Here is a 14,573-nt window from a genome sequence, read left to right on the forward strand (position 1 = left end):
AAAATCACCTTGGAGGAATGCACAGCAGTTCAATGTCCAGACTCCAGGTTGTAGAGATGGGGAAAAAATGGATTTCAGCTGTCACACCGTGATTTTTGATTTTTCATGGAACTTTGCAGTCAGAAAAGGCAACTGCAGGTGGTGCTGTGCCTCTGTTTCTGGTGAGGTAATGCTGCATTTTGGCAGCTGTGCCATGATTTGTACAAAAAGAGCAGGAAGATGTGCTCAGTGTCAATCCACTGCAAGTTTTACTGGGAATGACTGTTGGAACATGGTGGGTGTTCTTTTTATGGGATGTGTGTGTCCAGTTCTTGTTGAATTTTGGAAATGTTTAACGTAGTAATGTGATTTTTCATTTTTTAATCGTCCTCTAGATCCGAGGGTTTTTATCCAGATTTGATAATGTTCTTCCAGTCAGCCTGGCATTTGATAAGTGCACAGCCTGTTCAGCCAAGGTAAGGCTGGGTTTGTGCTTTCTGTTGTTTTTATATTTCTAGGTCAATTTTGAGCAACCTTTTGACATTTTCTCTGACTTCCTTATGGTTTAGAATCTCTTCCCACTTCAGCTAAAAGTTCTTTTTCCCCTGTAGCTTTTTTTTTTTTTTTTTTAGCTGTTTTCTAAATTTCTTTGACATCACCTCTTGGCATGCTGCTCTTTTTATCTCCACATAAATGCTGCCATCAGCTGCAGAATCCAAGCAGAGATTGACCAAGACATTGCTGGAAAAAAAAAAAAATCACAAAAATACTTATCACAAAAATGCTGCCATTCTCTTTCAGCTTTGTAGGAAGGAATGAGATTGGCATTATTTAAGAAATGCTTTCTGATGTCTGAAATTGAATCAGTATCCCTTTAGCCTTCTGCAGCCTAATGTCTTTCCAAATAGGCAAAACTGTCGAAATTTCAAGTCTGTGATACAAACCAGACAAATAATGAACAATTGAGGGGGAAAAAATTGCTTCTTACCATTTCTTTATTGAGCAGATTGTTCATTTTGCTGCTGGTGCTGCCAGCCCTGAGTCACCTCAGAGTTCCCAGCTGTTTCTTGGCTCTCTGGGGCAGCTCTTGCATTGTTTCCCTCTCCTCTGCTTTTCCAAAGTTCCCTCTAGCAAGTTTTTTTCTGGCTGTAGAGTGCAACTTCCAGAAGTTTTCCCTGGGATCTCTCAGCAGGGAGGTTCAGAGGGTTTTTGCCTCATGCTTTGGAGTGCCATGAGTTTATTTCACCCTCCTGTACCTTGAGGAAGTGCTTGCAGAAAGTTCTTTCTGTTCCTGCCCTGGTGCTCCTTCCAAAGAGCCACCAAACAGCAATGGGGCACTGGCAATTTCTGGAGGACTTGCACAGTGTCCTCTTGTCCAGTGATCCTTTTTTTTCCCCTCTGGGCTAGCTGGGTACATCTGACAAGTTTTGAAGGACTCTCAGTGTGCATTTTCTCTTGAAGTTGAAGCACTAAAGTTGGGTGTTTGTAAAAATATCAGCAGCTGGATCTACCCTGTTGGAGAGCTGAAAGCTCAGCAATAGCTGAAACCTTGGTGGTGGAGAATTTAAACTGTTAGATGAGGCTTTTTTCTTTCTCTTTTCCTCTTATTTTCCCCTTATCTCCAATTCAGGAAACGCTGCCATGTAAAAACAATAAAAATGTACATCCATGCAGATAAATCCAGTGCAAGGATCAATTTTTCCTCAGCAAATCATTTCCTCTTGGAGGTCATTTGAAGAGAGGCCCATTTGACATAAACAGACTTGATGATTTAATAAAAAGTGCCTTGGATTTTAGCAGCTGTGCTATTCCCAGAGAGATCACTTTTCATGTGGTTTGGGGGTTGAATTTCTGCTGTGCTGAAAAGGTTGCTCCACTGGCTCACGGATTTCCTTACAGTAGAAACAGAGCCTTTGTTTACTTTGCTAACTTTATTTATTAGCATAAGAATATGTCACCCTGCATTATGTGGAAATCTGATGCTGATGCTTTGAAATGACAAATCCAATGATGATTTAATTGGAGTCTCTCTGTTGGTTTGTTGTGTGAGGGTTGGTTTTTTTAATGAGGTAATTGAGGATTTCATCCTGCTCCGTGTCAGAATTACTGGGGGTTCAGCCTTTCAGCACAGATGGAATTGGATTTGCTGGCATTGTGTTCGTGGTGCTTTTCTTTTGTCAGCGTTCTCCTCCTTGAGCTCCTGTCCCTCTGGAACTCTGAAAGCACAAAAAGAATAAATTAGGAATTTTAGAAGAATCCCAGTGCATCCTGAAGGCATCCAGCCCTGCTGGGGGACTCAGGAGGAGCTGCTGATGATCTGCATGTTTGGAGACTGGAGTCCTTTTCATCTGGACTCAGTCACTCCTTCCTTTCTCTGCCTCAGAAGCTGCAGGGGCCAGACATGCAAGCAGCCAGCTCCTCCCTGCCAGAGCTCTCCTGCCCAGGCCACGTGCCAGAGAAGCTTCCTGCAGGCAGTAGCTCAGGAATTTTGGGATGCTCACAGCAGGAAACCAATCCATTTCTATTCTGGGCCAATTTTTCCTTGTGTGGTTCCCCCTCTGTCTTATTCTGGTCCTGCAGAAGCTGTGCTGGAATGTCAGATATCCCTGTCAGGGCTCAGGGCACTGGGGGAGCACTGAGAGCCCTTCTGGTGCCAAACTTCTTCTGGCACCAGCAAGGGAGACTCCAGAGCTCTTTAGGAGGGATATTGGCCAGACAATATTCAGGATGGGATATTGGTCAGACAATATTTGGATGGATATTGGTCAGACAATATTTAGGAGGGATATTGGTCAGACAATATTTAGGATGGATATTGGCCAGGCAATATTTAGGATGGATATTGGTCAGACAATATTTAGGAGGGATATTGGTCAGACAATATTCAGGAGGGATATTGGTCAGGCAATATTCAGGAGGGATATTGGTCAGGCAATATTTGGATGGATGTTTGTCAGACAATATTTAGGAGGGATATTGGTCAGACAATCCTTTTTTCTGAGCCAGAGATGGGGCAACTGAGAGGCATTTTAAAAACCTTTATTCCATTTTCAGTCTCATGAGGAGGGTGAGACAATACAGATGTTCCAATTCATGCTAGCACAATCAGAAGTTCACTATTTCCTAATTACAAACCATTAGAAGCATTTTTTGCCCTATCAGCTTTTTACCACACCACTTTATAGATGCCTTAAAGCCAATCATCCTGTACATCTCCCTACAATGCATTTTGCACAGTTCTGTTTCTCTAAAGTATCTAATCTTTTTTACAAACCCTTCCTTTGAAACTTTCTTCTAACTCCATTTCTCTCTCTCACCAATGTCTGTCCTATTCCCCAGCATTTCTAAATCAGCATTTCTTATCTCAAAGTGCACATATAAATACACACTGAGTAAACCTTTTATCAAGCCCTGAAAACTCTCTACAAATCCTTTTCCCACAGATACTCATTTGTACCAACTGCTTTACTTACAGGAGTGAAGATTTAGCTTATCACTGGCTGGGCTAATTAGCCAGTTTGCCCTGTTGGGAGCTAATTGAGGCTGTGTGTTCATTGTGTTGGGGTGGGAAGTGTTGCAATTCCTTGGAGAGCAGATCTGATCCTTGCAGAACACTGGTTAAAGCCTTAAATCATGAATGTTGAAATATGTATTTTAACATTGAAAAGAGGATTAAAAGGTATTTTAATGCAAAGCTGCCAGAGTTTCTATTTTAATGAGGACAATGAACATTTCCTTTTATTGCTCCCCTTCTTGTGCATCACAGAACGAACGAGGAGACCCCACAGAGCCAGAGTTTAATGTCACAAAAGATAAATTGCCACCTGGATATAAAGAGGTAGAAACCCTCTGCTTTTAGCCATAGCTCCCATTTCTTCCAGAGTTAAAATTCAGCCCCCACGTGCTGGAGATCTGACTTGTTCTCCTTGAAGAGATTTCTCCTTTCCCTGCTGCAGTCAGGCTCGTGTGGAACCACCCCCACTGTGGAATGGGTCAAAACCAGCACAAGGCTCTCTGCTGATGGTCAGGTTCCTCCCCAACTTTCTCCTCCATTTTTGGGAGCTGGAGCTGCTGAAGGGGTTTTTACCCCTTTTTACCCTCGGATCAAAATCAGCACAAGGCTCTCTGCTGATTGTCAGGTTCCTCCCCAACTTTCTCCTCCATTTGCTGGGAGCTGGAGCTGCTGAAGGGGTTTTTACCCCTTTTTAGCCTCAGAGTTCCTTTGGATGTTTCCCAGTGTCACTGCATGTCACGAAGGGCAGACACTGGCAGCAGGGATGGCACTGTTGGCATCATGTTACAATTTCTGCCTCCAGGCAGGATATTCCCTGCCCTTGCAGATGTTTTCCCTGTTTGCCATCTCAGGAATACTCAGCCCCTTTTGCTGTGACATTCACTGAGCCCTGGGGTGCTCTAAGTTATTTCTGAGTGGTTCAGTTTGGAAATCTGTCATCGTGGAGCCTCAGCAGTGCTCTCATTGTTCTTCTGCTGGGCCTGCATTTGTATTTGAAATTGTTCTCATCACTCATGACAGCAACCTGCAAGACTCACTCACTCACTGATGCTTTTCAGCTGAGATAATTTTGATTTTGATTCCAGACTGCACTAGGACATTCCTCTTTGCTCTCTCCCATAGCAAGGGATGATCTGTCCCTGAAGCTCCTTCAAATCTTTTTCTATGATACATTTTTTATATTAGACATTTTATATTATACATTTATTTTTATATTATACATTTATTTTTATATTATACATTTTTATATTATACCTTTTTATATTATACATTTTTATATGATACCATTTTTATATTATACATTTTTATATGATACATTTTTTAATATGATACGTTTTTATATTATACATTGCTCAATCAAGTATTGTGTGGATGTAAAAGTCATGGGGGGGGGGAAGCCCTGGTGGTTCCTGTGCTAATAAAAAAAGAAAAAAGTCACTTGCAGAGCTTACAGAACTGATGAAGGAAATGGAGAGAAATGTTTGTCCTTCAGGAATGAACATTTCAAAAATGTAAGAGAATGTTTTAAAGGAGTTGTGCAGTCAGGGAAACAGAGTCCATGTGTAACTCTCCTTCTTTCCTGAATTTACACCTGTGAGTATTTGACAAGTCTCTGTACAAATTAATATTGGATGGGTTTCACTGAGACTTGAAGAATGAATTGTTGGTGCACCCAGGCACGTTTTCAGCATTCTGACTTCCATGCAGGACTTCTCTTAGCAAGGAATAAAAATGAATTTTCCCATTGTTACCTTTAAATTTCAAATTAGTGGGGTTTGAAGGAAAGAGGAAACCTGCCATTGTGTAAGACTATGGAATAATTTCTGACATTTAAATGAAATTTTATGGGTCTTGTTTGGGATTTTCCCCAGTATTTCTTCTTCCAGTTCAATGAAATTCTGACTACAATTAGGACAAAGTGAAGGACCATCAATGAGGGAAAAGACAGCATCACTGCAGTTTCCTGATATTGGCATGTTCAATATCTGCCTGTGCCTAGAATGTAATTTTTAATTATTTATATTAGAGATAATCTGTGCTGGTTTACCATCTCTCTGTGAAGCTGTCACACAACCCCTTTTCTGTCAGTTAAAACAGAACTCAGCTAAAATGCTTTGGCTTGAATAACTGCAAAGGCCAACTTGGAGAAGACTGAACTGGATTAAAATTCAGGAATATTCAATGTGTGGTGCTGGGCTATGATGATGATGATGACGATGATGATGATGATGGTGTTCACCCCACCATCAATTCCAGCCCTCATTCTCTGGGATTCCACCTGCAACTCAAAAGATCTGTTGTTTGTTTTGCTGGATATGAGCAGTTTGTAGCTGTTCCTTTTTCCTTCCATAAGATTTTTGCATTTTTGCAGCCTGGTGCTTTCTATTCCCCAGTTTATTGGGAAGTTATTCAGTTATTCAGATTCCCAAGCTATTCAGTTATTCTCCATATTCATGGAGACACAATATTTTTAATTCTGTAAGTTGTTTCTCATGATAATTATCTTTTCTACTTTAATTATTGTACTTGTTTTTCAGATGTTTTTCTGCATTCCCATTGCAGTCTTTGACAGGTGTCTGTCTATCCTGCTGTCTGTTTTCTTCAACTTAACCAACCACCAGCTTTGCTTTATGGGAAAGCTGATCTTTGTTTGCAAGTATTTTTGAACAGCTTTAGCTAAGTTGGATTTTTTTTTTAATTTTTTCCACATTTTTACAGTGCTGATATATCTGTCCTTACAGAACTGTTCTGTTTCAAAGTGGAGGGAACTCAATTTTCAGAGATGGTAAAATGGCAGAAATCTATGAAATTGGGTAAATATGGTTTTGAAGGAAGTGCTGCTGCTCCTCCAGTGCTGTTTTCACAGCACATCCAGAGTCCAAACCCCTCTGCTCTGAGGTAGCCCAGAAAATGTGGATTTTCCAGCTGGAGCTGTGGCTCTGGGGAGCCCTGAGCAGCTGCAGGCTGTGCCTGGGGCAGTGCCAGGGTGGGACTCTGCCCCCTCCAGTGCTGCTGGCAGGGCAGGGCTGGCTGCAAGAAATGATTGTCCTGGGCAGCAGAGCTGGGCCCCTCCTGCCTTTGGCAGAGCCACCCTTGGTGCAGGCAGCCAGAGCATCCCTCAGCAGCAGGCAGGTGGGAGAACAAGCATTCCTTGGCATTCCTTCACCTGCTGGGAAGTGCCCTTGCTTCTCTCTGTTGCTCCTTCAAGAGCTGGGGATGAGGTGCCTGGGGATGAGGTGCCTGTCCCTGTGCTTGTCTGACCCAAAATCCAGCCCCACATTGTCCTTCCCTGGCGTGGGGCAGGGAGGGATCAGGGATTTCTGCCTCCCTGGGCAGCAGAGGGGGAGTGATGCCACAAGGAGCTGGAGCCACCATGCTGGGACTGCTGCTGAGCCCTGCTGAGCAGGAAGCAGAGTGGGGATAAATGAAGTTGTGAATATCCAAGCTGTGAACATCCATCCTGTGGAGTGACAGGGAGGGGACTGAAGGGTGTACCCAGGTGCTCAGGGAGGTCAGGACCAGGATCTGATGGTGCTACCAAAATCCCCTCTGTGCCTCTTGCTCACTCTCTAAAATAGAGATGTTGATTTTCCCCTGGGTCCTTTTGTTTCCCTTCCTCTCTCTGCACTGCTGTTTGCAGGCAGGGAATGCTTTCAGCCTGTGCTGGGCAGTGAAACTTCTTTGGCTGGCTGGAATCTGGGGGTGCTGCTGCACTTGAAATAAGCTGGGGCTGCTGCTGAGCCCAGCAGCTGAAAGGCTGGGCAGGAAGCAGAGTGGGGATAAATGAAGTTGTGAATCCAAGCTGTGAACATCCATCCTGTGGAGTGACAGGGAGGGACTGAAGGGTGTACCCAGGTGCTCAGGGAGGTCAGGACCAGGATCTGATGGTGCTACCAAAATCCCCTTTGTGCCTCTTCCTCACTCTCTAAAATAGAATTTTTGATTTTTCTCTGAGTCCTTTTATTTCCCTTCCTCTCTCTGCACTGCTGTTTGTTTCTATTCTCTAAAATAGAATTTTTGATTTTTCTCTGGGCCCTTTTGTTTCCCTTCCTCTCTCTGCACTGCTGTTTGCAGGCAGGGAATGCTCTCAGCTTGTGCTGGGCAGTGAAACTTCTTAGGCTGGCTGAAATCTGGGGGTGCTGCTGCATTTGAAATAAGCTGGGAGAAATATTTAAGAAAGGAAAGAGCAACTTTCTTAAGTCAAAAATCTTAAAATCTTAAGATTTGAAATCTTAAATCAAAACCCTGCAGGTTTATCTGTCAGATGTTCTTATCAGAGAAGATGGCTTCTTGGTGAAGCACATCAGGATTATTCCAGGAAACAATGCATGCATCTCCCAAGAACTCAGTGTTGCCAAGGCCATGCTTAAACTGGCATTTCTTAACTTTCTGAGAGCTCTGCTTTCTTCCTTTTCATGATTCAGAAGAAACTGAAAAATCCCAAGCTAAAAAAACCCCTGTTGAGGCCTTTCAGAACTGATTCTCCAGCAAGTTAATTCTCCATTTTCTGCCCCTTACAGTTCAAACTCAGGGTGGGAAATAGCAGCAGGCAAAGCTCATTTGTATCACTGCTCTCCTACTCTGAATTAAAACAACAAAATCTCCTACTTACAGGATTTCTCAGCCTGTTGTGATTGGGTTAGTTAAGCTTTTATACTGACTTGCTTTCATTTTCAGTACTGATGATGGGCTGGGAAGGGCAAAGCTGGGAGTGTGCAGAGGGTGAGTGAGTTCATAGAGCTGTGTGTGTGCAGAGGGTGAGTGAGTTCATGGAGCTGTGTGTGTGCAGAGGGTGAGTGAGTTCATAGAGCTGTGTGTGTGCAGAGGGTGAGTGAGTTCCTGGAGCTGTGTGTGTGCAGAGGGTGAATGAGTTCATGGAGCTGTGTGTGTGCAGAGGCTGGGTGAGTTCCTGGAGCTGTGTGTGTGCAGAGGGTGAGTTCATGGAGCTGTGTGTGTGCAGAGGGTGAGTTCCTGGAGCTGTGTGTGTGCAGAGGGTGAGTGAGTTCCTGGAGCTGTGTGTGTGCAGAGGGTGAGTGAGTTCCTGGAGCTGTGTGTGTGCAGAGGGTGAGTTCCTGGAGCTGTGTGTGTGCAGAGGGTGAGTGAGTTCATGGAGCTGTGTGTGTGCAGAGGGTGAGTGAGTTCATGGAGCTGTGTGTGTGCAGAGGGTGAGTGAGTTCATGGAGCTGTGTGTGTGCAGAGGGTGAGTGAGTTCCTGGAGCTGTGTGTGTGCAGAGGGTGAGTGAGTTCATGGAGCTGTGTGTGTGCAGAGGGTGAGTGAGTTCATGGAGCTGTGTGTGTGCAGAGGGTGAGTGAGTTCATGGAGCTGTGTGTGTGCAGAGGGTGAGTGAGTTCATGGAGCTGTGTGTGTGCAGAGGGTGAGTGAGTTCATGGAGCTGTGTGTGTGCAGAGGGTGAGTGAGTTCATGGAGCTGTGTGTGTGCAGAGGGTGAGTGAGTTCATGGAGCTGTGTGTGTGCAGAGGGTGAGTGAGTTCATGGAGCTGTGTGTGTGCAGAGGGTGAGTGAGTTCATGGAGCTGTGTGTGTGCAGAGGCTGGGTGAGTTCATGGAGCTGTGTGTGTGCAGAGGGTGAGTGAGTTCATGGAGCTGTGTGTGTGCAGAGGGTGAGTGAGTTCCTGGAGCTGTGTGTGTGCAGAGGGTGAGTTCATGAGTCGGAGCTGAGCCCAGGATGATGCCATTTTTGCCTGTGGTTTCTGCATTTCCAGTGTTTCCAGCATGCCTGCTGCAGGGCACACCTGGAGCACAGCCTTCTGCAGAGCTTTGCTTCTTCAGCCTTAACCCTGAGAGCATGCACAAGCTTTGGTTATTCCATTTGAGGTCATTTTTGGAGTGTTACCTTTTTTCACGTAAAATTTTCAGACTTTTCTCTTCCAAACTCATGCACTGAAGGGCCTGAACAATCATTCCATGACCCTCACAATTGCAATTTTATTGCCTTCTCTTGCCTAGCTGTGTTACAGCACCACCTTGTTAGACTTTTCTTGATGACTTTTAGGCAATAAAAACTGAGAACTTTGTGAAAAGGCAGGAGTCTGGGAATGAGGATTTTTAAAATGAAAGCAGAATTATGGTTTGTGTGATAAAATTTTGAATATTAACTCTTATTGTTCTCTTCTCTTTGAGGAGGATTCTTCACAGCATAAAACTTTCATTAAATTGCTGTTTTAACAGCAGATACATTGAATTTTGAAGAATGGAGCTGGCAAGACTTTTTCCCACCTGTCTGATTTTCCAAATGTTTTTTCAGCAGGTGTACAGTAATTTTCTGTCCTTGCTGCATGGCCTGTGATAAGCAGGGAGATAACAGGGTGTGAAAATATATCCAATTTCTGTCCAATTTCTAAACAGAGCCCTGAATATTGGGATTTTTTGTGACCCTGAAATTTTTATTGAAGTACCTGCCTCCTTTGAGGGAGGGAAGTGTTTAAATCCAGGAACTTGTTTTGGGGAAATTGATGTTAATCAGAGTTGTGGGGGCAATTACCGAATCTATTAGTGTAAATAATCCAGACTGTTTGGGGGAAATCTAGGTAAATACCGGATTGTTGGGGGTAAATTACCCAGAAATTTTACATGGTGTAAATAATCCAGGAACTTTTTTGGGGGAGGTAAAATCTGATTTAGTGTAAATAATCCAGGAACTTGTTTGGGGGGCTGAATTACCCAAAAATCTAACTGATTGTAAATAATTCAGGAACTTGTTTGGGGGGTAAATTACCCAGAAATCTGATTTAGTGTAAATAATCCAGGAAGTTGTTTTGGGGGGTAAATTATACAAAACTTTTACATGGTGTAAATAATCCAGGAATTTTTTGGGGGGCTAAATTACCCAAAAATCTAACTGACTGTAAATAATCCAGGAACTTTTTTTGGAGGGGTGGTAAAATCTGATTTTGTGTAAATAATCCAGTAACTTGTTTGGGGGCTAAATTACCCAGAAATCTGACTTAGTGTAAATAATCCAGGAATTTGTTTTGGGGGGGGTAAATTACCCAGAAATTTTACTTACTGTAAATAATCCAGGAACTTGTTTTGGGGGTAAATTACACAGAAATCTGACTTAATGTAATTAATCCAGGAACTTTTTTTGGGGGGGGTAAATTACCCAGAAATTTGACTTAGTGTAAATAATCCAGGAACTTTTTTGGGGGGTAAAATCTGATTTAGTGTAAATAATCCAGGAAGTTGTTTTGGGGCTAAATTACCCAGAAGTTTTACTTACTGTAAATAATCCAGGAACTTGTTTGGGGGGTAAATTACCCAGAAATTTGACTTACTGTAAATAATCCAGGAACTTTTTTGGGGGCTGAAATCTGATTTAGTGTAAATAATCCAGGAAGTTGTTTTGGGGGGTAAATTACCCAGAAATCTTGAGTGTAAATAATCCAGCTGGTAGCATTCATTCCTTGTTTTATTTTTCCTGGAAAGTCAACAGCACTGGTTCAAGCTCTGCAGATGCAACCTACTTTGAAAAGGGAAAAAAAAAAAAAAAATTAAAAAAGCCAAACCAAATGTAAATACTGGTAAAAAAAAAAGTTTGAAATTCATGTGACAGAAATAAAACAAGAGCCAATTTTGCATCAGCAGCCAGTTTCTTTGGGTTTGGAGCTTGGTTTTTGTGTTTTTGCTTAAGCAGAGATTAACTTTTCTGCTGTGAAGCAATCCTGGAGCCAGATTCTCTCTCTGTACCCAGCAATTGGTGCAGAATGCTGTTCAAATAAAAAGAATAAACACCAAGCCTGCACATCTGTTTCTCATTTCAGAGCAAGTCCTTTTACTCCAAGCCTGTATTTTTATTTATTTTTTTTTTCCCTTCTGCCATGAGATTTGGGGTTTTTTTTAACTTCAGTAAACAGGCCAGAATGAAAAGATTGCTCATGAAATGAGGCACTGGGTATCATTTACTCAGAAAGTCTGGCAGCCCGTGGGGTTGGTCCTGGTGGGATGCTGTGCATCCACAGCTTGATTTCTTCCATTAAAATGCCATTGTGTGAAAAATCCAGTGCTGGAGCTCTGGCTCTGTGAGGTGGAGGCTGGAATCCAGGTTATGGCATCAGCCTGAGGGATGTGCATGGCAGGAGAGGTGGTGGGAGCATGTGGGTTCTCCTGGCAGTGTTTGCAGCCAGGGAATCCAGAAGGGATTGGTGTTTCCCAGCTCTCCTAAGCTCTGAAAAGTGACCTGCAGGTGAGGCAAAAATCAGAGTTCCTTAATAAATCCTTTCCTGCTCCAGCTTGCCAGGCTGGGTGCAAGAGTTACGCATTTCTGGTTCTTTTTGTGGTGCTTTCCTAGTTATTTTTGCTGCCTGGAAAATGAATTGCTGCACAGTGGCCCATCCCTGAAGGGCTGGGCTTGTTCCTGGAGGAGTTCAGGTGGGATTTTGTCCATCTGTGGCAGACAGTGACTGGTTTGAGATCAAGAGCCAACGGTGGCATCTCCCAAGTGTTCTGCTCCTGCAGAGCTGATCCCTGGCAGGATCTCAGTGGGACCAAGGCTGGTGGGGAATTGTTCAGGAGTGTCAAAGCAAATTCATGCCAGCCTTGGGTCCTTGGGCTCTGCTGGACATGATCCAATAGGAGAAAATCTCCTTTCCATGCAACAAGTTGGTCACTTATTAAATCTGGAAACATTTTTTGGAATTATTTTGTGTCTCTTTGTTGTTCAGACTGGTTTTATTGCTGGGTGATTACTCCCTGTGTGGTCTCCTGGCAAAGGAACCTGAGATTATTTTGCCTCATTCTTTTTCCTTTTGGAGGGCTGCTCAGTGGCTGCTGGACAAATCTGTGCCCAGAGAGAAGCTGCTCCTGGATTTGGGGAGGGAAGGTTTGATTTGGGCAGTGGAGTTCCTCCTTGGTGGGAAGTTTCCCTCCTCTCACTTGGGAAATCAAGCCCCTGAGGGTGACAAAATGTTCTCCCACTATTAAAAGGATTTCATGATAGTGGGGATGTCCTTCAGTGAAGGAGATATCCCTATAATGAACATATATATCTGTGGGAGCTCAGCCCATCCCTCCTGATGTCCAGAGCTACCCAGAGAACCCTTGGGGGGCTCGGGAGCCTTGGAATGTTGCCAGAAGCACTTGGTGGATGGATTTTGATCCATCAGGGATGTGCCACCTGTGTATGAGGAGATGGAACCTGCGAGAATCACTGGGGTGTGAATGGTGAAGGGAAGACACAATTATAGGGTAAATCCCAGATTTTGGGGTTTGGGTACAGGGGGGTTGTGGAGACAAGATGGAGGAATCAGGGCATGTCACAATACTCTTCTTTCTTCTTCTTGTCATCCATCTCCTGCTGTGGTGTTGGCACTTGGGGATTGGTCTGGGGTGAGGGTGTACCTGGTGACGAGGGTGACAGGTATTGGGGATAAAAGGTAAATCTGATATCCGTAGTTTTTGTTATAAAAGATGTGCCCACCTTGGGGGTGGCCAGAGTGCCTTTGGCTGCCCTGCTGGTCAGATCCAGGTCGGGCAGAGAAGGGACTTTGTAGATAAGAAACAATAAACAATTCTGAAGAACCAAAAAACCCAGAGTCCAGACTCATCTTTTGAGGCCCAGGGTGCCAGAACCATCCTGAGCGTGGGTGGGAGCAGAGATGGACAGCACAACCCCATCTACATCCACTGTATATATGGATATAAACATCCCCATGTGCAGCTGCAGGTGCTTTTCTGCCTCTCTGCTGTGCCATGTGCTGGCTCCTGTGCCTGGAATTCTGCAGTTGGGATGATCTCACAGGTGCTTCCATGCAGCAGGCTGTCCTCCTGGTCAAAACCAGCCATCCCATCAGCCAGGGCCCTTTTAATGCAGCTTTTCAGGCTTCTGTGCTGCTGCTAGGGGGAAAATGTTCTTTATTTTATGTGCTTTAGGTTTGTAAAATCCTCTGTGTGTGGTCAGGTTTGTTCCCAAACCTGAATTTTCCATTGTGGCACCATGGAAGGTCTCTGCCACAGGGGGAAGAGAAATGTTTAAATCTTCCCTTAGCAATGGATTTGGTCAGGTTAATGTCTGCCACTCCCAAAAAATGTAAAAATAATGAGCCTGCAATGCCTGGATCTCTGACCTTATTCATAGTTTGGTAAATTTAATAATATATCTATTCATTTTAATATATTTTAACGTGGTTGTTATAATCATTTACATTTATATAATTTGTAATATTTAAAAACATTATAACTAAATGATATAATATAAACATAATAATAGATCATAAATATAATTGTGTAATATGCTATAAATATAATATTATTCCTTATATTATAGTATAGTATATTATAGTATTTATATCATATTATATCATAGTATATTTTATATAATATTATATATTATATTTTATTGTATTATATTTATTAAATTATTCTATTTCTTATGTTATATTACATTTATTATATTATATTACATTAATAAATTATAATATTTTATTATAGTATATAGTATATATTCTATATTTTATATTCTCTATTATATTATAAAATTTATGTGTTATATTATACTATTTATAATGTATTATATATTATATAATAATATACATGCAATATAACAATATAGTTTATAATATATAATATATATAGAATATATAATATTAAATATCATAGAATATATACTATATACTATAATAAAAATAATGTAACTAATATAATTAATATAATTAATAGACATTATTATAATGTAATATATGGATATAATTATATAATATATATTTTATATATTATGTATTATATATTATATATATTATATGTAATGATAAAATATATAAAGATAGTATTATGAATAAATAAAATAACATAATAATTTAAAATATTCTATTATGTTTCTATTATATATATTATATATTATATATATTATATGTATTGTATATAGTGTAAATTTTTGTTTGTGTAGTCATACATCCATTTTAAATTTTTTAATTTATTTAAATTTAATGATTTATTAAATTTTTGAATTTTATTAATATTAATGTTAATACTCCAAAAGGCACTTAATGAGAGCCTTCCTGATGAGAGCCCAAAGGGCCCTGGGATTTAGGGGATGCAGGAAGGGTGCCCTGAGTTCCCTGCTCTGA

At 41.9% G+C, this 14,573-nt stretch overlaps 1 protein-coding gene across 4 annotated transcripts in view; it reads left to right on the plus strand.

Annotated features, from left to right (window-relative positions):
* Window positions 1–14,573, plus strand: part of ATG7 (autophagy related 7) — a 109,296-nt gene that overhangs the window by 24,467 nt on the left and 70,256 nt on the right. For all 4 annotated transcript variants that reach the window (XM_050979213.1, XM_050979212.1, XM_018914937.3 and 1 more), the window contains exon 17: window positions 375–455. In XM_050979213.1, coding sequence (XP_050835170.1) covers window positions 375–455 — 81 coding nt within the window. The remainder of the gene's footprint in view (window positions 1–374; window positions 456–14,573) is intronic.

Source organism: Serinus canaria, chromosome 12 (assembly GCF_022539315.1).
Source record: "Serinus canaria isolate serCan28SL12 chromosome 12, serCan2020, whole genome shotgun sequence".
Lineage (NCBI taxonomy): Eukaryota > Metazoa > Chordata > Aves > Passeriformes > Fringillidae > Serinus > Serinus canaria.